The sequence below is a fragment of the Pinus tabuliformis genome, chromosome Q (genome assembly GCF_031772625.1).
Source record: "Pinus tabuliformis cultivar Carrire ecotype Pingquan chromosome Q, CPIR1, whole genome shotgun sequence".
NCBI classification, from domain to species: domain Eukaryota; kingdom Viridiplantae; phylum Streptophyta; class Pinopsida; order Pinales; family Pinaceae; genus Pinus; species Pinus tabuliformis.
In genome coordinates this window covers 1,153,629,652-1,153,641,495 of record NC_142296.1, presented here as the reverse complement: position 1 = coordinate 1,153,641,495, position 11,844 = coordinate 1,153,629,652, and the positions used below count along the sequence as shown (strand labels likewise).

Here is an 11,844-nt window from a genome sequence, read left to right as displayed (position 1 = left end):
ACGCAGGCAAAAAATTTGATTAAACCACATAAATTAAGATTGGGTATAAATATTTTGATTGAATTTTAGCAAGAAATATAGTGGAATCTTAATAACTACTATGAAATACATTAAATTTTTAGTATTGGGGTCATTCTCCTCCATCTGTTAATGAGAATAAGAACATTATTAATGAATTTACATATATAATAAATTTGATAAAAATTTCTTTAAAATTACAAGTTTAATGAATAAATTCTTCACCATCTAAGTTCCCCACTTTTTTTTAAAAAATTGCTGAATCCAAAATTTAGGCACAAATAATTCAACCCAATTTCCAAAAATCCAACCAAAACTCCCAAAATCGCACTTAAATAAGTACTCCGAAATACTTTAAAAAGGCTTTTAACCTTTTTGGTGTCGGGTGTCATTCTCCTCATCCAGTGCCGGCGAATCTGTTAATGAGAGCGAGGGCATTACTGATGAGTTTGCACATATAATGAACGCGAGCCGTGACCATGGTCTCAACTCTCCCCTTAACGCCCTGAAAGCCGTCGAGGCAGGAATTCTCGTTGGTGAGGGCGGCGCTCATCCACGTCTTGATGTTGCCCATCTGAATCTGGAACGTGCTTTGCCGCAGCTTCTCCAGCTCCGACAGAGATTCGCGAATCTGGTCCGTGGTGACCCCGAAATTCTCTATACAATCCCCAAGCACCGCTCTTTCTCTTTTACTCATCGTAGCTTCTCTGGCTTTCATGCCGGCGGCCCAGACGGAAGCGTTGCGGGCATTAACGAGGCTCGTCTGCACGGCTGCCTTCACGAGATCGCTCTGCGTGGCATTCAGAGACCCTGCGTAAGAAAAGAAGGACGAAACGCAGACCTGCGGATACAGAGTGACCTCGCAGGAAGTTTTGATAAATTCCGCCATGACGGGATTCAAGCCCTTCGTTGCTAACGCTGAACCGTCAATGGCAGCAACAAGACTGATAAAAAGAATAATAACTGCTGGAGACATGGTGATTAGATCTGAGACGTATTTGTAGGACGCATATGGGTGACCTTTGCTCTGCTCTGCTATAAATAGGGGGTTCGCACCCTTTCCTGATTTGCCATTCAACTGTTACATGTGATCGTGGCCAAGTTGGCGCCTTATTTTTCCGAATATTACCTTTACTTTCATGGCAAATCCCTCGGCGGTTTCTAGTTATTTACAAAAACGCCCTTAAGAAACTTCAACGCTGAGTCCTAAATGTTAGAAAACTTCAACGCTGAGTCCTAAATGTTAGAAATTGAGATCTAAAGCAATAGCAAACATTCATCACATTATTAATAATTTACCATAGTTACAGATATATATGAAATAAAATATTGATTAACATTATTAAAAGTAGCTGTTAGTCTTGTTAACGGTTGGGGGCTTTGCTCTTTCTATTTAAACTGCCAATCTTGATCTGTTTCTTCAACTTGTTCTGATATTTATTTATTTATTTATTTATTTTTAATTAATTGATTAATTATTTAATTTAATTAATTAATTAATTTATTTATTTATTTTATCGATCTTTTACCTAACTTTATTAATATATTTATATACATATAATTATTATTAAATAATTTAGATAAATAAACTAAATAATTTATCTATATATCTTAACTAATTTAACTTTTTTCCATAAATAATATTAATATTATTATTAATATTAATAATATTAAATTAATAATTATATTTTCACTACTAATATTAATAATATATTATTATCAAGGCTATTTTACCAATATAATATTAAGTATAAATAATTACTTATATTATTAAATCAAATAATTTACCTTTTCTAACTAACCATTTAATAAAAAAATTTAACCTCAACTATATGATATATATATTTTATAATAATTGATGAATAGTTTATTAATAATAATAATATTAAATTATGAATAGTATTTGACCTATGGACCGTAGGTCAAAATTAGCCGTTGGTCGATTTAGCCGTTGGAGTCTCTGCTCAGACTATTTAACATGCTAAGCTGGCTCTGTTTCTTCAACTTGTCATGACGATGAACCACACTGGTTGGTTCCAAACGCATCGACAAATGATGTCTCATGTGATCTTCGCCGAATTTTTTTTTGTAAATATTGATTAACATAAAAAAAATTATCAACATATTTAATGCATAATTACAATTTATATATAGGAAACAATAATTTTTAGATGGACTCTTGGCAATTCTGAATGACAGCACATGACCTTTCCTTAATGTTTACATGGAAAACACTGAAAACACATGTTATATCAAAAAGCATAATTTATGTCTGACTCTTTTTCATATCTGCTGTAGAATCTCACAAACACCACTATTTCACCATCACATCTTCGAGCTCTCACTTGACTTTCATTTAAAACGTGATTGTCTGAACATTGCAAGATCAACAATATTGACACCTTGGTTTTTCGGGGCTTCCGCAATAAGAGTCCTCAAGTAATGAACCAACGACCAACTTGTAGGTTTTAACCCCGTACAAAAATTACCTGCATACGAATTCTAAAACATAGAAAATAAACAATGCGAGAGCATAACACATAAAACACATATACACAAAGATTTCCCTTGGATCCCAAAACCGGGATTACCAGCTTGATTTTTTATTATGTTCTTTTCAATGTTATAATACATATTTATACATGCCGAAGCATCCAATACCTTGGACCAAAAACCATCATGTCCAAAAAACATATGCGAAAATCATGCACAAAACCATAGGTGGGTCTGCCCAACCTAACATAGGGTCCAAAACCAAAATTTTCTGGGGTGCTGCCCCGAACCCCATAAAGTGGAGTTACGGGTACCCCTGAAACCTCCTATGATCCCCCCCCGCTACACAATCGGCGCAACGAAGGGGGTGCTGCGCCCCCCATCTAACCCCCCGATTAACTACGTGGGCTAGTCATGCAAAGAATATAACACAACCCAACATTCTCCCACTTGTTGTTTTCTTTCCACAGTGGGCCACAAGGGAGCTTAGTCATTTTTCCAGCCCTGAAATGCCCATTGTTTCTCTACACAAAGAGAACTTCTCAGAGCTCACAGATTTTGTCAATGCATCTGCAATATTCTTCAAAGTGTCCACCTTTAGCAGCAACACCTTTTTGTCTTCTATCATATCCCTCACAAAGTGATACTGAACATTAATGTGCTTTGTCTTTAAATGATATGCAGAGTTCTTTGCCAAGAAAATTTCACTTTGGCTGTCACAGTCTATCCTTATAGCTTCCTGTACTAACCCCATACTTGAACACAATGTCTGCAACCAAACGACTTCATTGCTTGCCTGAGTCGCTGCCATGTATTCTGCCTCTGTAGTTGATAGTGCCACTACAAATTGTTTATTACTCATCCAACTGAATGCACATCCAAATAAGTTAAACACATACCCACTTGTAGATCTTCTCTGATCCATATCTCCAGCCCAGTCTGCATCAACAAATCCATGAATATCCAACACTCTGTCCAATCTTGGTCTTCCTTGGTAGCACAAACCATAATCACTAGCGCCATGCAAATACCTGAAAACCTGCTTCACCGTTGTCCAATGCTCCTTCCCTGGTTTTGACATAAACCTGCTCAATACTCCCACTACATGTGCAATGTCTGGTCTAGTACAGACCATTGCATACATCAGGCTACTGACTGCACTTGCATATGGAACACGGGACATGTCCTCTTCCTCTTCTTGTGTCTTGGGACACTGTTCAGCAGATAAGCTCACACCTACAGGAATAGGAACCTTCACTGGTTTACTATCCTACATATTAAACATCTGCAGTATTGTCTCGACATACTTCCTCTGGTTTAACCAGAGCTTCCTCTTTGTACGATCTCTTTTAATTTCCATGCCCAAAATATAGTTTGCAGCACCAAGATCTTTCATGTCGAATTTGGAGGACAATTGGGTCTTCAAATCCTGGATAATTTCTTTGTCATTTCCAACTAGCAACATATTATCCACATACAAAACCAGATAAATAACACGATCACCAATTAATTTAAAATACACACAGTGATCTGCTTTGATTCTGGTGAAGCCAAGTCCCCGTATAAATGTATCAAATTTCTGATACCACATCCTTGGTGACTGTTTTAACCCATACATAGGATTTTTTAACTTGCATACCAGTTCTTTCTTACCCTTCACCGCAAAGCCTTCATGTTGTTTCATCTAGATCTCCTCTTCCAGATCCCTGTGAAGAAATGTTGTCTTCACATCCATCTATTCTACCTCAAAATCAAAAGCAGCAACAATAGATAAAAGTAATCTAATAGAAGTTACCTTGGCAACAGGAGAAAAAAATATCACCAAAATCAATTCCCGGCACCTGGGAATAACCTTTTGCTACTATCTGAGCTTTGTATTTATCCACTTTTCCTTTTGCATTTATATTCTTTTTGAACACCCATTTGTTGCCAATGGGTTTCCTTCCAGCCGGTAACTCCACCACATCCCAAGCCTCATTTTTGTGCAAAGATACCATTTCATCAACCATGGCCTCTTTCTAGAGTTTTCCATCCTCTGAGTCCACTACTTCCTTCACAGTTCTGGGATCATCATCAGTAACAGACAAAGCAAAATTTGAACAAAAAGTAGATGGACTATACCTTTTTGGCTGTCTTTTTTCTCGAACTGATCTTCTCACAGCCGGAGTTTATGGCTCTTCATCTTCTAATTCCTCCTCTGCTGTAGAGTTTGATTCTTCCTCCTTTAGCTCAAACTCTATCTTCTCAGGTTCCTTTGGTTGGAATTCATGTTTAATAACATCTTTCACCTCTCTGAACACCACATCTCGGCTGTACACAACCTTCCTTGTTACTAGGATCCAAAGATTATAACCCTTTAAACCATCTTTATACCCAATAAAGATGCACTTTTTAGATTTACTATCCAACTTGGTTCGTTTCTCCTTTGGAACATGTACATATGCATCACATCCAAATACCCTTAGATGTGAAAGAGAGGGTTTCTTACTAATTCATACCTCTTGTGGAGTCTTATCCTCCAACGCTGATAAAGGTGACCTATTAACCAGGTAACATGTAGTATCCACCGCCTCTGCCTAGAATTCCTATCCTAACCCGACACCATTGAGCATGCTTCTTACACTTTCCATCAACATCTTGTTCATTCTTTCTGCAACTCCATTTTGCTGAGGTGTATATGGAGTAGTCTTTTGCTGTGATATACCACACTTCTTACAGAATTCTTCAAATTCCTTGTTGCAAAACTCTCCACCATTATTTGTCCTCAACACCTTTATCTTCTTCTCTGTCTGGTTTTCCACTAGAGCCTTAAATTCTTTAAACTTGTCAAAGACTTAAGATTTCTTCTTAAGAAAATATATCCATGTATTCTTTGAGAAGTCATCGATAAATGATACATAGTACACAAACTTACCCAGTGATGGAACCTTCATAGGTCCAAACACATCACTGTGCACAAGCTCTAATATCTTTTTTTCCCTCTTAGCACCAGAGGGGAAACTCACCCAATTCTGCATCCCATATACACAATTTTCACAGAAGTCAAAATCTAGAGAGCTATTACTCATACCTTCTACCATACCTTTACCATGAAGTATTCGAAGGCCCTTCTCTCCAATATGTCCAAGCCTTTGATGCCACAGCATGGTCTTCTCTCTATAGACCACTAGATTTTCTGCTCCACTTTCAGGAATCATAGAACTATTGCAACCATCAATAACAGTGCTACCTTGCAGCGTGTACAAAGTTCCAATCCGAACTCCTTGCATCAATACCAGTGCTCCCCGAACCATTTTGCAAGTATCTTTATCGAACACTGTTTTTACACCTGCATCATCTAGCTTGCTTACAGAAATCAGATTTTTGGCTAATGTAGGAATATGTAGAACACCTGGAAGCATTCTAACCCTTCCACCTTGCAACTTCAACTTTACTTTTCCGCGACCAATGATTCTAGCCTTCCTATCATCCCCCAAGAAGACATCACCACCATCATATTTCTCATACTCGCAGAACCACTCTCTATGGGGAGTGAAGTGAAATGATGCACCTAAGTCAATCAACCATGCCTCATGATCTACATGTGTACTTGAAAAAGCCAAGTACACATCACCACCTTCATTTGAAGTGGTTTTCGCCTCTGCAGAAGGAGTATCATCAGATCCCTTTCCTTTGTCAGGAGTTTTAGATTTACAGTCCCTTTTAAAGTGGCCTTCCTTTCCGCATTTCCAACACACCACCTTTACAAGTTTTCCTGGAGATTTAGATTTCCCTCTAGATTTAGATCTCCCACTTGATGACTTATTTTTGTTTTTGTTCTGGGACCGTCCTCGTACAAACAAAGCATCACCATTCTAGCTCTCCATATTTTTTCGTCTCATCTCCTCCGTCTGCAAAGCTGAGACTATTTCATCAAACTGTAAGGTAGTTGCATTACTACCTATTGCAATAACTAGACTATACCACGAATCTGGTAGAGAACACAACAAACTGATGCAATTATCTTCATCTGAAATTTTAATATCAACAGATGCTAACTGAATTACCACAGTATTAAATGCATTTAGATGCTCTGTCACCGAGTCTCCATCTTTCATCCTCAGGTTATACAGCGTTTTCCGCAGGAACAGGTTATTCACCAGAGACTTAGATTGATATAAAGTCCCTAACTTGTCCCACAAAGCATTCGCCATAGCTTCCGCTGATACATTCAGCAATACTGAATTTGAGACACACAATTGTATTGTGCTCTTTGCCTTCCGATCCAACTTCTTCCATTCTTCATCAGACACTCCCGTTGGTTTAGTACCTGGATCTACCACGATCCACTAATCTTTATCCACCAATAGATCCTCCATCTTGAGTTTCCACAACTCAAAACTATGACCATTAAATTTCTCGATCTCTATCTTTCCACTGCTCGCCATCTTCTTTCACCACCAGAATCGATCTCACAGATCTCCCATTGAACAGGGTCTACCACAAGCCCGAGCGAAACCCCTCAGCCACAAAGGCGTCCCCTTGAAGACAAATCTACTCTGATACCAAATGTAGGTTTTAACCCTGTACAGAAATTACCCGCATATGAATTCTAAAACACAGAAAATAAACAATGCGAGAGCATAACACATAAAACACATATACACAAAGATTTTCCCTTGGATCCCAAAATCGGGATTACCAGCTTGATTTTTCATTATGTTCCTTTCAATGCTATAATACATATTTATACATGTTGAAGCATCCAATACCATGGATCGAAAACTATCGTGTCCAATACCATGGACTGAAAACCATCGCGTCCAGAAACATGTGCGAAAATCATGCACAAAACCATAGGTGGGTCTTCCCAACCTAACAAAGGGTCCAAAACCAAAATTTTTTGGGGTGCTGCTCCAGACCCCATAAAGTGGAGTTACGAGTACACCTCAAACCCCCTGTGACCTTCCTCCCCCCTGCTACATAATCGGCGCAACGAAGGGGGTGTTGCGCCCCCCATCTAACCCACCAGTTAACTACGTGGGCTAGTCGTGGAAAGAATATAACAAAACCAACACAACCATCATCTGTTAGATATTTCACTTTCAGCGATTCGTTAGTTTCTAGGATGGAGGTAATGTGTTCAAAAGGTGATCAAACAACTTGAACTTACTAACACACAAAAATTGATGTTTCAGACACCGGGGACCATTCTAGTTTAATAGCCACCAACCATTTTTTATATTTAAAATTGAAGAAAAACGAAAAACTAATTCAAATCATACCAAAAACATCAACAAATTTCACACAAATCATAGTCATCTCAACAAACTCTGCTGTTGGAATCATTAAAGATATAGCACGTAGATTATAAAAAGGTCAAACTAAAAGTTCATTACAACAACCCACAAACACGCCCATTGGATAGGATTTGTCATGCCTGTTATCACTCAGGTTGTCCTTAAAGCTCCAGAAAAGGATACGGCCGAGGTAACCACAAACCAACTTTGGACTGCAGGTTCTAGCCAACCTGCAATTAGAGAGGGCTATCTCTTTATGATTTAGCTTTGTTTGAAAAGGATTTTAGGCTAGGTCTCGAGTTCAGAGGGTTTTTGTTTTGTTTTGGTGGGAAAATTGATTTTTTCAGATAGAGAGGCAGAGCATAGTCTAAGGGTTTCGAACCATTGGGCGTGGAGTCGAGGAGAAAAACTGCTGGTGCTTTTCCTTAATAACAGTAAGGGAAAATGGAGCAAGATAGCTGGGCATGAAACAATGTTTCAGGTTAAAGGGATGGAAAAAATGCTAAGTAATGAGAGGCAATTAAGAATCTCTCAATTATGCTTAACAGGGGAAGATCACAGGGCGCTACCTAGGGGCATTTAAGAATCCCTAGATAATTGGCAAACACAGGTGAATCGGGGTAAACATGAGCCAGAAGGAATTCATCTTCATAACCAATTCAACCAGAAGAAAACATAAAGAAATAGCAGAAACTGAGCATAGAGAGTATTTAAACTAATTCTAGGCTATTCTTTCTTCCTACTACTTAGATAGTGGTAAACAATAAACAGAGGTAAGATGCACTTATTGCTTCAGGCCGCAGCACGAGAATTCCATCTTCATAGTTCCATAAACATTCATTCACAACAGACAGTTTGCTCTCCAAGCTTTCGGCAATCTTTGATTATGGAAAAACTTAGGTATACACAGCGAGTCCCTAGTGAACTTCTCAATTGACCAACACTTAAAACTATACAGAGGGTGGTATATATAGGGCAAAAACTCTCTGCAGAGTTCATTTATTACATCTTGACCTAATTAGGTCATAAAGAAAAATGACTACTTAACCTAATTCTATCCAGAAATAAATGCAAAAGATATCTCGGGCTGTGCCCAGGGCCGCCGTATCAAAACTGAATAAATGATGTTGTCCTTGGTGGCTTGCTGCAATGTTTTCTGAAATAAATGAGTATGGGTTTCTGCACCTTCGCTGTCTGTATGCATTTAAAGCTTTAACTGTGATTTGAGGGAAAGGATGGGCTTACGCCTCCTGATTTGACTTTCTGGGGGGCCTCATCAATGTTCAGGTGCCTCGAGCCCCTAAAAAATCTTGACTGATACTCTTTGGCTCTTCTTCTTCCTTTGATACTCTTTGGCAATAAATTGATGCTCTTTTGACATGCTGTGGGTTTTATTCACAAATTAATGGCCGCTGCTCGGCCTCTGTTTCTCTCAAAACTGTTATCTGCTCCTTCCGGCAAGCTTCGCGAAGAAAAATGGGTCTTTCGGCGCCTTTCGGGCTTGCTGGGGGCTGCAGAATGAAAAGATTCCCTGAAGATTCCCCATTCAGGCCCAAAAAATCTAGGCGCAAATCGCTCATCAAAAACTGCCTCAAAATCAGATTCTGGGGCTCCGAAGTGCGATTTTCGCCTCTGCGCGCAAAAAGGTTGATGATGACGTCAACATGACATGACGCTGTACGGCGGGTGATTTCAGCATGACATCAGCAAGACGACGTGGCAGGATGACGTCAGCATGACGTCATCATGTACGGACGATGACGTGGCAGTGACACGTGGTAGGAGGCCACGCAGGTAGGTGACTCGACATGGTGACTGGGCAAAGGGGGTGACGCAAGCGGTGACTGGGCAGAGGGTGACGTGGGATGTGATGTCACGGGCGGTAAGCAGTTTTGTGGCGCACCGCTTATGGGCAAAGGCGGTTTCGGGGGAGGGGGCTCCGCCACACCCCAGAGCTTGACGCGTGGCGGGAGTACGACGACAAAACCGCCGAACTCCCGGATGCTAAAGCCCGGGCGTGTTGCATATAGGAAAGCCCGCCCACCGTAGATCTGTGTCGGGCCAGATCTAGCGGTTGGCGGTAGATGGGTAGTGACGGCGGGTTAGTGGGCGGGGATATTCGCGGGAATATTCCCTTTTGAATATATCGCGGCGGTGGGTTAAAACATAGGGAATGGGTTTTTATGTGAAAAAACGGCGCGGGTTAATATTTTATGCACAGAACGTAGGAAAAAGGTGCAAAAAATGGGTTTTTGAAGGTTTTTTAGGGGTTTTGGGGGGAGGTTATTAATCTGGCCAGGTGTCAGATTAATCCCTGTTATGACTCGGATGGGCTAAAGACAGCCCCAGATGGACTGTGATTTCCCGGACTTAGTAGAATTATGGCTATAATGCCAGGGAGGGGATATTTACATAGGGGAGTTTTATATACATGATTTTAATAGGGAAAGGGAAAACTGATAGGGGAGTTACATAATAAAGTTAATAGTTAATATGAAGATGCAAAGAGGGCGCTAAGGTATGAGACCTTAGGCTTTGTTGGGGAAAAGAAGGCTCACAGATGATGAGTGAGCAGTCCTTGAGTAAAGCAGATCCTTACCAAGGCGAATGTCATGGAGATGATGAACCTGAGAGGCTCAAGCAGATCTTGACCTCTTGGGGGATGTTAGTAAGTGACTTGGGGGAAATGAGAAGAAGGGGAGGTTAGTGAATTCCAGCTTGAGTACCTCCTTAGAATGCAAAACTGCCTGATAACTATGATAAAAAATGGAATACAGCAGTGGCATTTGGACCAGGATACTTTCATGGCATCTTCTTTGGCTTGTTCTGGAAATATGGAACATTGCAGCCTGCAAAGTATGACATATTTGGCATGTGAAAATGTCAATCATGAAAAATGAATACCTGCTGCAGCAAGAGGCTAATAGTGGCTCCACTTGGGGATGGCTTTTCCTTGAGAAAAGTCAAGAACAACAGGTCAGACTGCCTTGTATTCAATTGCTGCTGTATTCTGCAAAATTTGCTTGGCCAGTTGCCTTATTAATCCTACCTACCTACCCTAACCAGCACTTACTTTGCCGTTAGGTGAAATGAAATAGCCAATGCAGCCATTTAAGCATTATAAACATGATTGGCCCCTACTGCTTGTGCTTGTTGTTACCTGAAATGGAGATCTTGCAATCTGATATGACTTTATTAATCTTTGAGAAGATGAGGAAGCTACTAACCTTATTTGTTGAAACAAGAAATTGTACAAAATGGTCATGTAGCATATATACATTATTGCTAGACTGACTTGAAGAACTGTACAAAAGTTTGGGATAGCTATCATGCTTTGAAATTGGGGAATCATCAACCACTTGATTTTGAGTTTTGTAGCCTGGTAATGGAGAAAAGTGATGATCTCTTTCATCATTCTGCCTACCAGCAGATAGGTCATTCAAAACTTGCAGAGGTGCTTGCAATTTACAATCTGGCTCGAATAGGACTTGACTGATTTGCACAGGCTTCTCCTCTTCCTCTTCTTCAAATAACTCAGATGGCTGAAAACAAAGAGGCAGGGGATCCACTTGGATCATTTGATCATATGCTGCTGCTTCCAAGTCTTCCTCAATCTGATATTCGATGGCTCTTTGGGTTTGCAAAATTAGAGGCAATACATTTTGAACAATGATTTGACCATCCTCCCGACGGTCAATATTAACCCTTGCTGATACTTGCTTATTAATTGCATGATAGTTCTCTTTAATAAATTGAAAAGATTCAAAACAGAAAGGTAAAGTTCCTTCACTGAAATCAACACACTCTGCGTTTTCTTTCTTTTCTTCATAGCTGAGATGGGCATTCTGATCTTTGTGTTCAGGCAGCTGATCCTGAACTGTGCTTTCTGCCAAAATAGGCTCTGATTCCTCTGCGAAGCTGATTTGGTCGTTAGTTTCATAATCATCATCATACTGATCATATTTGGGCAGACCGTTGAAAGAAGAGAAGCTATTATATTCATACATTATATCAGGAGACTGCTCCATCATGTATGGCGGTATGAATATGTCAT

General features: G+C 39.8%; 1 protein-coding gene across 1 annotated transcript; it reads right to left on the bottom strand.

Moving 5' to 3' along the window:
* Positions 1-315: 315 nt before the first annotated feature.
* LOC149223735 (pectinesterase inhibitor 7-like) lies at positions 316-1,013 on the bottom strand. Its single transcript, XM_089383396.1, has one exon. The coding sequence runs from the start codon at positions 992-994 to the stop codon at positions 416-418; it is 579 nt and encodes a 192-aa protein (XP_089239522.1). The 5' UTR covers positions 995-1,013; the 3' UTR covers positions 316-415.
* Between the last annotated feature and the right edge of the window lie 10,831 nt (positions 1,014-11,844).